Source organism: Pogona vitticeps, chromosome W, assembly GCF_051106095.1.
Source record: "Pogona vitticeps strain Pit_001003342236 chromosome W, PviZW2.1, whole genome shotgun sequence".
In the NCBI taxonomy this organism is placed as follows: Eukaryota; Metazoa; Chordata; class Lepidosauria; order Squamata; family Agamidae; genus Pogona; species Pogona vitticeps.
Genome location: NC_135798.1, coordinates 125040 through 140639, shown reverse-complemented (window position 1 = coordinate 140639; position 15600 = coordinate 125040). Strand labels below are relative to the sequence as shown.

Genomic DNA, 15600 nt, shown 5'->3' with positions numbered 1-15600 from the left:
GTGGGTGACAACATAGAAGGATAATAAAATAAAATAAACAACAACATTTAAACCACAAGGCTAACAATAAATCAGGTATTAACAGGAGAGAAAGCCTGCCTAAAGATCCAGGTCTTGAGTTGGTTCTTAAAAACACCCAGCAAGGGAGCCAGACAGATCTCTGGGGGGAGACTGTTCCAAAGGTGAGGGGCCACTACCAAGAAGGCCCATTTTCTTGTTCATTCTCTTTGGGTCTCCCTCAGCTTTAGGCCCCTCAGCCTTCCATCTTGACTGAAGCGTGTGATTCGGGTAGATCTGGTGGGAGGAGGCATTCCACCAGATATTCTTAAACCATTCAGGGCTTTATATGTCATCGTTAGTACTTTGAATTCAATGCGGAAACGAAGGGCAGCCAATGCAGGGCAGACATAGTAGGTGTTTTCTCACCCCTGGAAGATGTCTGGCTGCCACGTTCTGCACCATTTGAAATTTCTGCATCTATCTCAGAGGTAGCCCCACATAGAGAGCATTACAGTGGTCAAATCTCGAGACTACAAACGCAAGGACCAGAATGGTGAGGGCCCCCACATGAAGACCAGGACGCAGCTGGGCAATCCACCGAACATGAAAATAGGTGGTACAGACCACTGACACTACCTTGGTCTCCATGATGAGTGCCAGGTCAAGATGGAGCCCCAGATTGTGAACTGAATTCTGGGAATAGCTAATACCCTAGAAACAAAATTCACAATGACCTTGATAGGATGGAGCCCTGGACCGAAAGCAAGAGAATGAAATTCAACAGGGATAATTGCAAAGTCCTGCAGCTCAGAGAAAGAAACCAATTTCACAGTTACAAGATGGGGTAGACCTAGCTCAGCAAAACCATGAGCGAGAAGGATCTTGGAATTGTTGTAGATCACAAGCTAAATATGAGCCAACAGTGTGATGTGGCTACAAAAAGGGCAAATTCTATTTCAGGCTGCATTAATAGAAGTATGTAAAGGTTCAGTTTTAGGGCCTTCCTTTTCTTCAAATAAACCACGAGACTGCTTTTCTTCAAACAACTGTTCTGTATTTATTAACTCTGGAACCGGTATTGAAACTTCAACATGCTTAACTTCAAATGTCTCTTGCGGTTGAAACGGAACTCGCAAGGGTGTCCATGAACTATTGGTGAACGTTGTTAAAGTCCCAAGGCCCTTCTAATACTTTCCCAGGATCTTGGTTCTCCCCCTCATTGTCATCTGGGATTAGAAGCGGGAGGGTCTCCTCATCTCCGAGCCAGCCCCACATAGGGGATCCCTCTCCCGGATGCTCGAGCCATGGTCCGGGTAGCAGCCCATCTTCCGGAGCTCCTCCAGATGCCATGCTCGCTTCGCCTCCTGTTCTCTCACAATCCGTTCCTTTTCCTCACGCAGCTTCTTCCTCCACTCTTTGGTCTCGGACTCAACCCAGTAAGACGGTTTTTGGGGGAGTCCTTGCCGGCATCTCTTCTCAACCTCGGCATGTGGCACACGGACTTGTTCCCATTTACCAGTCCACAGGTCCTGTACCCATATCTTCTCCCAACCCCCGGTATCTCGTCCCAGGCTGCTCTTATATCTCCTATTCCCGCATCCACTACTGGCCGTTGGCCTGTTCCCGCCTTTTCCCAGTCAGTCTGGGTAGCCACATTTAACCCCCTCATCTCCAGCACCAGGTCCCAAGTATCTACTCCCTGATGTTTCCACCCATTATCCCTTGAGGCTTCCTCCAGCTCCTGGGTATCTGTGCCTTGATGTTCCTTCCTAGGAGGAGAGGGTGGTGGGGTGGTCTGAGTCTCCCTATGAACCGTGGGGAGTGACAGCAGTCACAGTAATTCCTCTTGTCTTGGCTTTGGGACTTCACAGAGTTTCCAAATCCTGCGAGGTGCTAGTCCCCCACTATTCAGCATTCCTAGCCTTCAGGCTTGTGTCCAGTTCTGGACATCACACTTCAGGAAGGATGCTAACAAACTGGAAAAAGTTCAGAGGAGGGTGACAAGTTTGATTGGGGGCTGGAAACCAAGCCTTAGGTGGAAAGGCTGAAAGAATTGGGCATGTTTAGCCTTGAGAAGAGAAGACTGAGGGGTTATATGATAGCATTTTTTTTTCAAATGTTTGAAAGACTGTCATAGAGAAGAGGGGCAGGATCTGTTCATGGTCATCCCAGAAAGCAGGACATGCAACCATGGGCTCAAGTGAAAGGAAGCCAGATTTCATTTGAATATCCAAAAAAGCTGCTGGAGTGGTACAACAGTGGGATCCGTTACCTCAAGAGTTGGTGAGTGCTCCAACACTGGAGGCATTCAAGAAAAACTTAGATCATCACCTGCCAGATATGCTTTGATTGGATTCCTGCCTTGAGCAGGGGGTTGGACATGATGGTCTTCTATGCCCCTTCCAACTTCAATTTTCTATAATTCTATGATTCATTTTATATTTTACCCAAGTGTGATCCTCCGGGAAACCAGAGTTTGAGTGTCTAAAGAAACTGCCTTAGCCACTGAGCGATAGGGGCTATTTTTTGCTCTTCGGGTGGCCTACCTGGTCAGGATGGTGTGCATGGCTTAAAGTACACAGTCAACAGTATTTTGTCCCAAAATAAGTGGATAATTGGGAATCTAGGGTTAGAAGCTTGCCCATATTTGTCAATTTCCACAACTTCTAGGTTTCACTCAGCCTAGAGTTCAAAGGCTGGTGAAACTGGGAACTCAAGTTGGCCCCTTCCCCTAGTGGAATAGCACCTTTAACATGGTGGGAGTGGCTTATCTGATATGGTGGGAGTGGTGGAATTGTTTTAGCACTTGATGTGTTTTAGTTTTTTTGTGAAATTTTTAGAACTTGCCACAGTTTTCATCTGAAGAGGCACATGGAAGAGGCTGTAACTGCATTTTAGGAGGGTGCTGTTCTTAAGGTTAATGAGCACAGTGGAAACTATCCCTGTGTTATTTTGCTTAGCCTGACAGGGCAGCAAAGATGATTAGGAATGAAGAGGACATTCCTTACATCTTCCGTCGTGCAACTGTGAGTCCCCCAGCTGTGATGACGGATGAAAGAATAATTTGACTTTGAAGGGGGCTATCCGTCTATCAGGTCCCATCCCCTGCTCAGTGCTATCATATCCAAAAAGGAGAGAGGGGCCCAAATTAATTCCAACCCGCAAACAAAATTCATAACCTCTTCATACACCCTTGGTTGGCTGGTCCATTCATGAATTGTCGTGCACCACTAGGGTCCATCTTCTCTGTCGGTGTTCCAGTCTGGGAAGTGGCTCTGCCTTTCCCTGCCTCCTCCAGCAGCTGACCACTCTGGTGAGGAAGTCAGACAAGGATTCCCCCCACTGACCTAATGATTGGTTGACTGCAAGAGGAGGCAGGGAAGGGCCAGCTGAGCTCCATTTTGGATAGGTGCCCTACTGGAGAAGAAGGACCCCAGCGGTGCACAGCAAGGCATGGCTGGCCCGTGGGGTGTGGGAGAGTTTATGTGCTGCACCTCTAATTCTCCGCATATGAATTTTGTTGGTGGGATCCAAATTAATTCAGGCCCATATTTAGGAAAGAGTTCTATTATGTCTCTCCCCTGAGGCTTCTTTTCTCAAAGCTAAATACATCCAATTATTTCCATCTTTCTCTGTTAGGCTTTCAGTTTTCAAGATGTTTGCAGAGTGTCTGCTTTGTAATCTCCTCCAGAATTTTCCCTTACATGATTGTTAAGGTGTCAGGTCTGCCGTTCCCTGGCTCCCCTTTTATTTATTTATTTATTTATTTATTTATTTATTTATTTATTTATTTATTTATTTATTTCATTTATACCCCGCCAATCTGGTCAATTGTGAACATAGGACTCCTCTTTTTGAACGTAGGACTCCTCTTTCATCTCTTTGTCTTCCTCCAACAGGTGAATAAGAAGACAAATGCAATTCTGTGGAGCCAGTCGTTCTTTCTTTGGAAAAGAAAAATGTGAAGGACAAAAAAAATCAACACACTTAAAAGGCATAAAGGGGAAGAAAGGAAGCCAGAAAAAAAGAGGGAAAAAGAAATCTCCAGCTTCTCTTGCTATTGATGTTGATGCACTTCTTATGATCTGAAAAAGTCAACAGGGAAAAGGAAGGAGAAAAGTTCCCTGGGCAGATAAACATTCAGGGGTGCCTCAGATGACAATAGACTTGACAAAGTGCACTCAGATGAGAAATGAAGTCAATGCATTAAACAAGGAAAGAGCATCACGATGCACAATGATTGTACTTCACATGAAACATCCCTGAGAGGTGAGAGACAGTATAAATGGCTACAGTGTGGAAAGAGCTTCAATCAGAGCAGTAGACTCTTTTCCCATCAGAGAACTCACACTGGGGAGAAACCATATAAATGCATGGAATGTGGAAAGAGCTTCAGTCACAGTGGTGACCTGAGTTCCCATCAAAGAACTCACACTGGGGAGAAACCATATAAATGCATGGAATGTGGAAAGAGCTTCAGTCACAGCAGTGACCTGAATTCACATCACAGAACTCACACAGGGGAGAAACCATATAAATGCATGGAATGTGGGAAGTGTTTTAGTGAGAGCGGTCACCTGAGTTCCCATCAAAGAGCTCACACTGGGGAGAAACCATATAAATGCATGGAATGTGGGAAGAGCTTCAATTGGAAGAGTAACCTGAATGTACATCAAAGAACTCACACTGGGGAGAAACCGTATAAATGCATGGAATGTGGGAAGAGCTTCAGTGTCAGCAGTCACCTGAGTTCACATCAAAGAGCTCACACTGGCGAGAAGCCATATAAATGTGTGGAATGTGGAAAGAGCTTCAGTCAGAGCACTTCCCTGAGTTCCCATCAAAGAACTCACACTGGGGAGAAGCCATATAAATGCATGGAATGTGGAAAGAGCTTCAGTCGGAGCAATGCCCTGAGTTCTCATCAAAGAATTCACACTGGGGAGAAGCCATATAAATGCATGGAATGTGGAAAGAGCTTCAGTCGGAGCGATGCCCTGAGTTCTCATCAAAGAATTCACACTGGGGAGAAGCCATATAAATGCATGGAATGTGGAAAGAGCTTCAGTCACAGCATTTCCCTGAGTTCCCATCAAAGAACTCACACTAGGGAGAAACCATATCAATGCATGGAATGTGGAAAGAGCTTCAGTCACAGCACTCCCCTGAGTAACCATCAAAGAACTCACACTGGGGAGAAACCATATACATGCATGGAATGTGGGAAGTGTTTTAGTCAGAGCGGTCACCTGAGTTCCCATCAAAGAGCTCACACTGGGGAGAAACCATATAAATGCTTGGAATGTGGAAAGAACTTCAGACAGAACAGTCACCTGAGTTCCCATCAGAGAACTCACAGTGGGGAGAAACCATATCAATGCATGGAATGTGGAAAGAGCTTCTATAAGAAGAGTAGCCTAACTTCCCATCAAAGAACTCACACTAGGGAGAAACCATATCAATGCATGGAATGTGGAAAGAGCTTCAGTCACAGCAGTTCCCTGAGTTCACATCAAAGAACTCACACTGGGGAGAAGCCATATAAATGCATGGAATGTGGAAAGAGCTTCAGTCACAGCAGTTCCCTGAGTAGACATGAAAAAACTCACACTGGGGAGAAATCATATAAATGCATGGAATGTGGAAAGAGCTTCAGTCACAGCAGTTCCCTGAGTTCCCATCAAAGAACTCATACTGGGGAGAAACTATATAAATGCTTGGAATGTGGAAAGAACTTCAGACAGAACAGTCACCTCAGTTCCCATCAGAGAACTCACAGTGGGGAGAAACCATATCAATGCATGGAATGTGGAAAGTGCTTCAGTTGTAGCAGTCACCTGAGTGCACATCGCAGAATTCACACTGGGGAGAAACCATATCAATGCATGGAATGTGGAAAGAGCTTCAGTCAAAGCACTAACCTGAGTAACCATCAAAGAACTCACACTGGGGAGAAACCATATAAATGCATGGAATGTGGGAAATGCTTCAGTTGTAGCAGTCACCTGAGTACACATCGAAGAATTCACAGTGGGGAGAAAATGCATGGAATGTGGAAACAGCTTCAATCAGAACAGTTCCCTGAGTTCCCATCAAAGAACTCACAGTGAGCCTAAAATGCATTTGCCTTTTTTGTAGCCACATTCAACTGTTGGCTCTTATTTAGCTTGTGATCCATGACATTTCCCAGATCCTTCTCATTCATAGTTTTGCTGAGCTATGTATCCCCCATCTTGTAACTGCATTTGGTTCCTTTTTTTGTTGTTCAGTACTTTGCACTTCTCCTTGTGAAATTTCATTCTGTTGCTTTCGGCCCAGGGCTCCAGCCTATCAAACTGATTTTGAATTTTTTCGATCTTCCAATGTATTGGCTACTCCACCCAATTTTGTTATATTTGCAAGTTTGATTAGCATTCCCTGCATCCCCAATCCACATCATTAATAAAAATGTTGAAGAGCACCGGGCCCAGGACTGAGCCTTGGATACCCCACCTGTGACCTCCTCCCAGTTAGTGAAGGAGCCATTAATCAATCACCCTCTGAATACAATTCTCTAGCCAACTGTGTATCAATTAGAAGATCATGGAGCACTTGGTCAAAAGCTTTGTAGAAGTTAACATAAAATTAGTGATTAGGCTGTCGTAAAAGCGTTCCTAAGAAGCTGCTTTTACACGGAACAGAGAGGAGTCCGGAATGATCAGTTCCTTATCAGGTAAAACTGGGTCCTTTAATTTTACCCTAGGCAACTGATTCAGTCCTTCTCCCAAGTCTGAACCGATTTTAAATGGACAACATCCATGAGTTCTAGAAGATTTAATTTTCCTAGTACTCTCTTAAAGGTAGGACCCCAAATTGGTAGCATTTAATAAACTGTGGCCTGATTAAACAAATCAATGAACTATAGTAGCTAATGGTCTATGCAAGAAGCCAATGTTCAGACAGTAAGCCTTTTTATGTTTTATTTAAAAAATAGAAATTAGTAAAGAATGAATTTAAACAAGCAAACAAGACATCTTAGCATAATCAAATATTTCCAAACACCCCAGCCATCACCACAAGACATTTTCCTCTAGAAAAACACAAACATAACAAACAACTAACTACATTTTTGAATAGAATTCAGTCTTACTGTTGATATGAAAAATAAAAAGTTCAATTGGAGTTCCTCTGTGCAGGAATTCTCTTTCTGTGTTCGGGCATACGTCCAGGCTGTCTCTCTGTCCATCTTCTCTCTAAGCTGTCTTCTCTCTCTCCGTCTTAAATTAAGAAGTTATGTCCTTGTTCCATCTAAGTTTGAGATAGTTGCCTGGCAACGTGATAATGGTCACCTTGTTCTTCATAATTTCTTTTTTCTACTGAAAAAGAATTGACCTTGGACATCTTGCTTCGTTCTAACTTGCACACAGACATAAACGGATTTCTAGCCTAACTTTGCTCCTATAAAATAAATCTCTATTCAGCTTTTATAATCAAATTCATGACATAGGCATCCTTCAGTCTCGAGAGACTTTGGTATCATGCTCTGTATGGAGGACTTGGAACACCATCTAGTGTGGCTGAGAAGGCCAATTCAAGGGTGACAATCCCTTGCACACTGAAGACAAATACAATCTGTACCCCGTCTAGCTCCCTCATGTTGCTGCTTTTCTGACTGCCTCTTTGCCTTGGCCTGCTGGACAACAGAGACTGGCAAAACGTTACGAAGAACATTCAGAACACGGCCAAAGAGACCAAAAAACCCACAACAAATGGGTCTACGCACAGAGAGTCTCAAAAATAGACTCTCTCCATCCTCTTCTCTCCTGTTTATCCTGCAGAAAATATTTCCTGGCCGAGCGAGGGTTCCTTCCCCTTTCTGCCTCTTCTCTTGGTATCATCATCCTCTCCCAGATATGAATCCATCAGTTCTCCATCCAGAAACCTTCCCACCCTTCTAGCAATAGCTTACTCTCTTCACCTCTACTGTACTGACCTCCAATTCTCTCTCTCTCTCCCCTCCCCCCATCATCTTCAACATTTTAAACGCCTTTTTAGAAAAGAAAAGGAAAAAGGAAACTCATGAAAAAACGGGTTGGAGGGCATCTACATGAGATATGTCAGAATACTGAAAATTTACAGGCCTGAACAGAACAGAGCAGAAGTAATAATGAGCTGCCATGTTATACAGGTGTGTAATTTGCTGAGTCACAGTGATTCTGGAGAGGTGGTGCCTTGGATGATGCAACACCTACTGTGATTGGATAAGAGCAGAGGCTCAACTGTATATATATTTACTGTATAGAGAACATGTATCACCACCTTCATTTGATGATGCCATGCTGTCATGCTGCTGTAAATACACGTGTCGTGTTGGAGGAAGCTGAACCTGTCTGCGTGATTTATTTTGCCTTCTGGACCTGAAAATATTAACTCTCTGGATTCTGCACGGGTTCGCGATAACAAGATATATATATATAAGAAGAACAGCTTTCAGAAAGTAAGGCACTTTTTAATATAAGCAGTTACTTTTCCAGTGCAACAACTGATGTTTTCTAATTACTCTCAAAAGTTAAATTTGCTTACCTAAAAAGTAATTAGTTACTTGCAACTATGTACTTCCAGGATTAAGCACATAGTAAGGGGGGATTTCCCACTTACGGGGAAGGGAGGTAAGCTCTGGCACTGATTCTTTGCTCCTCTTTCCTTTGCTTTCAATTGCTGGCCGTGAACCCAATTCCTGTTCCAGCAGTGAGTTCAAATGTGGGGACAGGACTTGCATTCCCTGGCATTATATCTGCGACTGGTTTCTTGACTGCCAGGATGGGAGTGATGAGGATTCTGTGCTCTACACTCCCCAGAGTGAGAAAATGCATGTTTATGTGTTGTGATTAATAAAGCATGTTTTGTGCTAGCTGAAAGGGGGGAAGAGAGGAGGAACTCAAAAGAGGTGTGTGTGAGTTGGGGGAATAGTTGAGCCTTCAGGGAACTGTAGTCCAGAAAAGAAAATTTTCTGATCTGTGGGAATAGGTGGTTTCAGAGTGTGCAAGAGAATGGATGTGCAGAAGCTCAGATCTGAATGTGCAATGGAAGGATATTAGGAAACCATCCCTCGAGGCACCCTAATCTTTCAGGGTGACTCGCCGGAGACATCCGATGGGCAAACAAAGCCGTGCTAGCTCACTCTTTACAGCGAAAAGCAAGCAAATGCACCAAACAGAGGTTTAGTGAATTGTGTGTATTTGGATAAACAGACTGGTTTAAAAAAATTCTTTGAAACATCCTCCTTCTCAATAGGGAATCAGCATGTTTTGTCTACTGAGGCCCTGAGTTGTATTGCCAATCCATTTCACTTCATCTAGCCTTTGGTGAGTGGAGGAGACTTAGTGGACTCCATCAATCCTCCTCCTCCTCCTCCTCCTCCTCCTCATGATAAAGAGAACTTCATTTATTTGTCTCTGTTGATTTTTTTAAAAAGCATATGCTTCAAGTATGGAGAAAAATGGGTAGTAGTGGGGGAAAACTCTGACAATCAAACCAGTAATAAATATTTTATAATTATATATACATTATACATTATACTTGTTTAATATATAATATATAACATTATGTACTTATAAATTAATATATGTTATACATATTTAGAAATTTAAATATAAATATTTGTAATTTTATAAAGTCATTTAAAATTATGATAAATGAGTTGGATCGATCTGTGGTTTTGGTCCAGCTGTGGAGCCAGTGGTTGTCAGTTCAGATAATTCCCGAGAGGTGCCTCCTCGGCAGGGGCTGGATGCCATGAATCCGGAGGGCCCCATCCAGCTGTACAGCTCTAAGATGATTATTATACTATTACAATAAAACCTCCGTTTGGATGGCCATAGGTGTGGGTGGCTTTTGCTGGGCCTTTAACAACTGGGGTCAGGAGGGGAGGACCTGTGGAAAAGGCAGATCTACCGTATTTTTCTGTGTATAAGATGACACTTTTAAAATCTTAGACTAAAAATTGAGGGTCGTCTTATACACGGAAGTACAGGGAAAGAGGTCAAAGAGCTGCAGGGTCTTTGACCCTGTAGCCCAGTGGTGTCAAACTGTGGCCCTCCAGATGTTCTTGGACTTCAACTCCCAGAAATCCTGGCCAGCAGAGGTGGTGCTGAAGGCTTCTGGGAGCTGTAGGCTAAGAACATCTGGAGGGCCACAGTTTGACACCACTGCTGTAGCCCTTTGATCATTGCTTTCCGTGGGGCTTAGGAAGTGGTGGGGTAAAGCAGCGATGAAAGGGCTGCAGGAGCCCTTTGCTCCTCCACTTCATAAGCCCACTTCATCATTGCTTTATCCCTGCACTTTCTAAGGTCGCTGCTTTCCCCCTCCACTTCCGCATCCCTTTGATCCATCTTTCGTGGGGCTTAGGAAGTGGAGGGGGAAAGCAGCAATCAAATCTTATTTGGGGTTGGAAAAATGGGGGTCGTCTTAAACATGAGGTCATCTTATGCACAGAAAAATACGGTATTTCTCTCCCTTCCTGCATGGCATTAAATCTGCTTTCCATAATTGATGTGTCTTGCATGTGGCTGTCTTTGCTCTGTCATTGGTCCACTGGGAGGTAAACACAAAATTAATTTACAAGTCTGGCAGTTGAGACATGCATCTCTGAGGAAATGCCTTGGCGCCCAGGAAGGCGGACACGGTGGTCCTAGAGAAGGTGCCTTCTCCTTAAGGTTCAGTCTGGCCCCACTTGTTGCAGGGGGGCTGTTGTGGGGGGAACCCTGCCCTTGGGCTCTGGACCCCCATTGCCTTCACCTTTTTGATGTTTTTCTCCATTAGGGTTTCACACTTTGCAGTGCAATGACGGCTGTGAGCTTGGGGACGATGGGCAGGAGAATTCCTTCCACCGGGAGGCTTACGATGGGCAAGAGATCCAGAAGTGGGAGCCCACGTGGGACCTTTACAGGCACCGGAAAAGCTTCTGGGGCATGAACTGCACCAGGTGGCTGAAGAGGCACCTGCCGTACCTGGAGGAGGAGGAGCTGCAGAGGAAAAGTGGGGGCGGGAGAGGGGCACGTCGGGGTTCCTGGACTACAAAGCCCAGCTTTCCCCAGCTGCATCATTTGTAGTCCCCGAAGACAAACCTACACAGGATGGGGAGGGAAACACAGTCATGTCTTCTCTAGCTTAATGGCTGTGTCTATGCATTCCTCAAAAAGAAAGAAAGAACAAAGAACCATTAGAGATTCCGATGGGCAGAAAAGGACGTGTGCTTATTGAATTGCACAGGGTGAAACAATGAGAAATCGACTTTGTGACCCAAAAAATCGGATGTGGGCTGGATAGCCTTACAAACCGAGAAAGCTTTGAAACAGAGAAAGGGCCTCCCTAAGAGAAAGGACACATTCAAAAGTTATTGAAAAGTTATCGCTTTTTTAGGTTATTTAAAAGTTACAAATCATGTTTACATGGCGTGGAAGTCTCTGAGTGAAAACTTTTCCCACTCGTGCCTGTTTCTGAGGATCACGAACCTGATTCCAGACTGGAAGCAGATCTGCTTCTAAAAGGGGGGCATGGTGCTCACCCCAGCTGCCGCTCTGATCACCCACCCTAAGACTCACGCTGGGGAGGAAGAAGAGGCAGAAGGGCTGGGGGGCCCATGAAGAAGGGGCAGAGCAGAGGCTGGCCTGGGAGGGTCCCCAGTGCCCTGGCCCTAATGACTTGGGGATTTGTAGTCCCCAAAGCTCCCATCTCGAAGACCTGAGCTCTCTTGCTGGATAATGCCCAGAAGCACACCCGGGATCCAAATTGAGCCACCTCATGTGAGCAGCTGGTCTTCCTTTGAGCGTTTCTTCTGCTGTCGTATTTTTCTGTTTCGCCAGAGCCCTCAGCCGTGAGGGTGACCCGCGTTGGGACCAGCCGGAGCCTGGAAGCGCTGGTGTGCTGCACGGACGGCTTCTACCCCAAAGAGATCAACGTCTCCTGGCTGAAGGACGGCCAAGTCTTCCTGCATGAGACGCTCCATAAAGGTGCCCTCCCCAACACGGCCAAGACTTTCCAGGCACAGCTGAGCCTCCAGATCGACCGGTGCCAGGTGGAACATGCTGGCCTCCAGAAACACCTCATCGTGGCTTGGGAGGGGCCAGGGGAGAGGCAGCCTGTCAGGTGGGTTTGGGGGCTTGGAATGGGGTGTGACAAACCCAGACCTACTGGGATATGTCACACAGTTACACTAAGCTGCCACCAACCATTCCCTTTAATAAGTCACACAGACTAGGGATGGATTTTTAAACAATAAAAAGAATAAGGTTTATTTAAATACACACACAGGGTAAATAAACAATCAGGTGAATAGGATAAAGTAACGTGGCTTATTCTCACTCATACAAACATACAGCTTGGTTCACCCAGAACCCTTAACTTGAAGCACAGACCCTGAACCCATCAGTTCTGGCTAACCAACAGACACCTGAACCTATCAGGCTGGTACTCTGACACACAGTAGTACCCTGTCAGACACCCAGACTCCCACAACAGCTTCTTCTTCCCCAGCTGCTGCTTCGTCCCAACCCAGTGTCTCACAGTCTGTCTCAGCATCTCCTTTCCCCACACAGGCATCACATATTTATACAGTACAGCCCCTCCTCCTGATGTCCCGCCTTCCACTCCCCATAGGATGGAACTTTCCCTCCAAACCCATGACAGACAGGTAACATCAGTGCTGTTATGTAACACCTCCCCTCTTTATAAGTTGTTTTGTAGGGGGAAAGCTAAGGTGCTTTTTCCCAAAAAACAACCTGTATAAAACACACAACACCAATTATACCTACCATATTATACTTACTTACATTCTAAGTTAAACATTTCAAATAGGCATTTAAACATTTACCATATACATTACATCAATTTACCTTTATTAATACAAACCAAATTCAAAACCAGGTACATTTAACTTTTTGTCATCATTATATACATATAGTCCATGTTCTTTCGCCGTCTTCAGTCTTCAGGTCTTCTTGATAAGGCGTCAGCAACACAGTTCACTGACCCTCTGACCACCTTCACTTCAAAGTCATAGTCCTGTAAGTTCAAAGCCCACCTCATAAGTTTGCTATTGTGGGTTTTCATTGTCTTTAACCATTGCAATGGTGAATGGTCAGTACACAGAACAAAATGTCTTCCCCAGATGTAAGGCTTGGCCTTCTGGATCGCGTAGACTATGGCCAAACACTCCTTCTCCACGGTTGCCAAATGTCTCTCTCCTTTTTGAAGTTTCCTACTCAGGTAGGACACTGGATGCTGGTCACCATTCTCATCCTCTTGGCACAGAACTGCTCCTACCCCGCTGTTAGACGCATCGGTGTAGATGATAAACTCCCGGTCGAAGTCTGGAGCCCGCAACACAGGATAGTTGATTAACGCCTCCTTCAACCTCTGGAACGCCGCCTCACAGTCGCGGGTCCACGGGATGCGGTCATCAGCCTTCTTCCTCGTCAGATCGGTCAGCGGAGCCGCAATCTCGCTAAACCTCGGGATGAACTTTCTGTAGTAGCCCACCAACCCAAGAAATGATTTGACCTTTTTCTTGGTGTTGGGTCTAGGCCAATCACGAACAGCTTCTATTTTGGCCTCCAGGGGTTTTATCATTCCTCCCCCTACCATGTGACCCAAGTATTTTATTTCCGGGCTACCCAGCTGACACTTGCTGGCCTTTACTGTTAGCCCTGCTGCACTTAACCTCTGCAGCACTAACTCCAGGTGTAACAGGTGATCTTCCCAGGTATTACTGAAGATCCCTATGTCATCAATGTAGGCCACTGTAAAGTCACTGAGCCCTGCCAAGGTCTGGTCCAGCCTTTGGAATGTGGCTGGTGCATTTCTGAGACCAAAGCTCAGGACTCGAAACTCATAGAGACCAAAAGGGCTGCAAAAGGCAGTCTTTTCTTGATCCCTGGGATCAATTCTTAATTGCCAATATCCCTTTACCAGGTCCAGTGATGAGATGAACCGACAACCCCCTATGGTTTCAATCAGGTTGTCTAGCCTGGGCATTGGGTAGGCATCAGGAGTGGTTACACGGTTTAATTTCCTGTAATCAACACAAAACCTAATGCTCCCATCAGGCTTGTCCACAAGGACTATCGGAGAGGACCAAGGACTAGAAGAGGGGACGATTATGTTCTCCCTCAGCATCTCGTCCAGCTCCTTCCGCACCTTGTCCCTATAGGGTCCCGTTACTCGGTATGGGGATACTGCCTGCGGGGGTGCATCCCCTGTGTGGATCCGATGCATCACTCCCTTCACTATCCCCGGCTTGTTGGAAAACACCTGTTGATATTTACTAAGCAGCATTTTTAGTTCTTGCTGCTGGTCTTGGGTGAGTGCAGGACTGATCTTTACCTCCTCTGGGTTGTATTTTACTTCCCCTCTACCCTCCCAGAAGGGTAATTCCGCTTCCTCACTCTCAGCTGCTTTTATCGCGAATAAAACCCTCTGTTCCCCTCTGTAGTAGGGTTTTAGGGCATTCACATGAACCACCCTCCTTGCTTGGTTCTCCTCCTGCTCTATTAGGTAGTTCAGGTCTGACATCTTGGAAATGACCCTATATGGTCCTGCCCATTTGAGCTGCAGTTTATTCTCTCTGCAGGGCCTAAGCCAAAGCACTTCCTCCCCTGGGTCAAAGTGCCTCTCTCTAGCTTTGTGGTCATACCATGTTTTCTGTCTGACCTTCTGAGCTTGCAGGTTTTCTGCTGCCAGCTCTAGATTTCGCTTTAGGTCATTCATCAAGGTGTCTATGTATGTCACAACGTCTTGTGGGTCATCCTGGGTGATCTGCTCCCAATTTTGTTTGATCAAATCAAGGGGCCCTTTCACCCTTCTCCCGAATAGAAGTTCAAATGGACTGAACCCGGTACTGGCTTGTGGCACTGATCGATAAGCAAACATGTCAGAGTGACCCCTTTTTAAGATCATGGGGCGATACTTTTCAGGTACCACCAGCTGACTTCTGATCCCATCTCCCCCTTTTGAGATATTCCTCAGGGTTTCTCTATATAAAATCCCCTGTTTCTCCAGAAATCTCACTGGGGTTTCAGGTGTTAGCTGGGCGTCAGTCACCTGTTCAAAACACTTTTGGAGAGTGGCGTCTGCCTTTTGCTCCTGTCCAAATCTGCTGTCTGTGGTTAAGGTTTCCACCACAGCTTCTGAACTCCCCTCTGCTTCAGTCTCTGGCTCATCATTACCCCCCTGAACTGTCCCTGTGGTGGCTTGTGAACGTGTAATCACTAGCACCCGTTTCACATGTTCAGCCAGGTCATTTCCCACGAGCACGGCTGCTGGCAGAGTCGATGAAATTGCTAGCCGCCAATCTCCCCTCCAGCCTTGAAAGTTGACAGGTACCTCTGCTACTGGCAGAGAGATTATCTGCCCCTCAATCCCTGCCACCTTCATGCTCTCATTTGGGATTATAAACTCCCTAGGGATGATATCTGGATGGCACAGGGTTACCTGGGAACAAGTGTCCCGCAGCCCCCTATACTGACGGTCAAGTATTCCTACGTCCACCCCTGCTGTCTCAAACAACTGAGAATCTGTTTTTATCAGCAAGCAGCGCTTTACCTCCAGAAGAGGACCATTTTC

The 15600-nt window shown here is 45.6% G+C and overlaps 1 protein-coding gene across 17 annotated transcripts in view; it reads left to right on the top strand.

The window, feature by feature from the left end:
- Positions 1 to 15600, top strand: part of LOC140702914 (uncharacterized) — a 58937-nt gene that overhangs the window by 35828 nt on the left and 7509 nt on the right. For 13 of the 17 annotated variants that reach the window (XM_078382308.1, XM_078382306.1, XM_078382307.1 and 10 more), the window contains exons 3-4: positions 3900 to 8476; positions 8726 to 12126. In XM_078382308.1, coding sequence (XP_078238434.1) covers positions 4230 to 6110 — 1881 coding nt within the window. In that variant the 5' untranslated portion in view covers positions 3900 to 4229 and the 3' untranslated portion in view covers positions 6111 to 8476; positions 8726 to 12126. The remainder of the gene's footprint in view (positions 1 to 3899; positions 8477 to 8725; positions 12127 to 15600) is intronic. The other 4 variants (XM_078382298.1, XM_078382297.1, XM_078382296.1 and 1 more) reach the window with 4 other exon arrangements.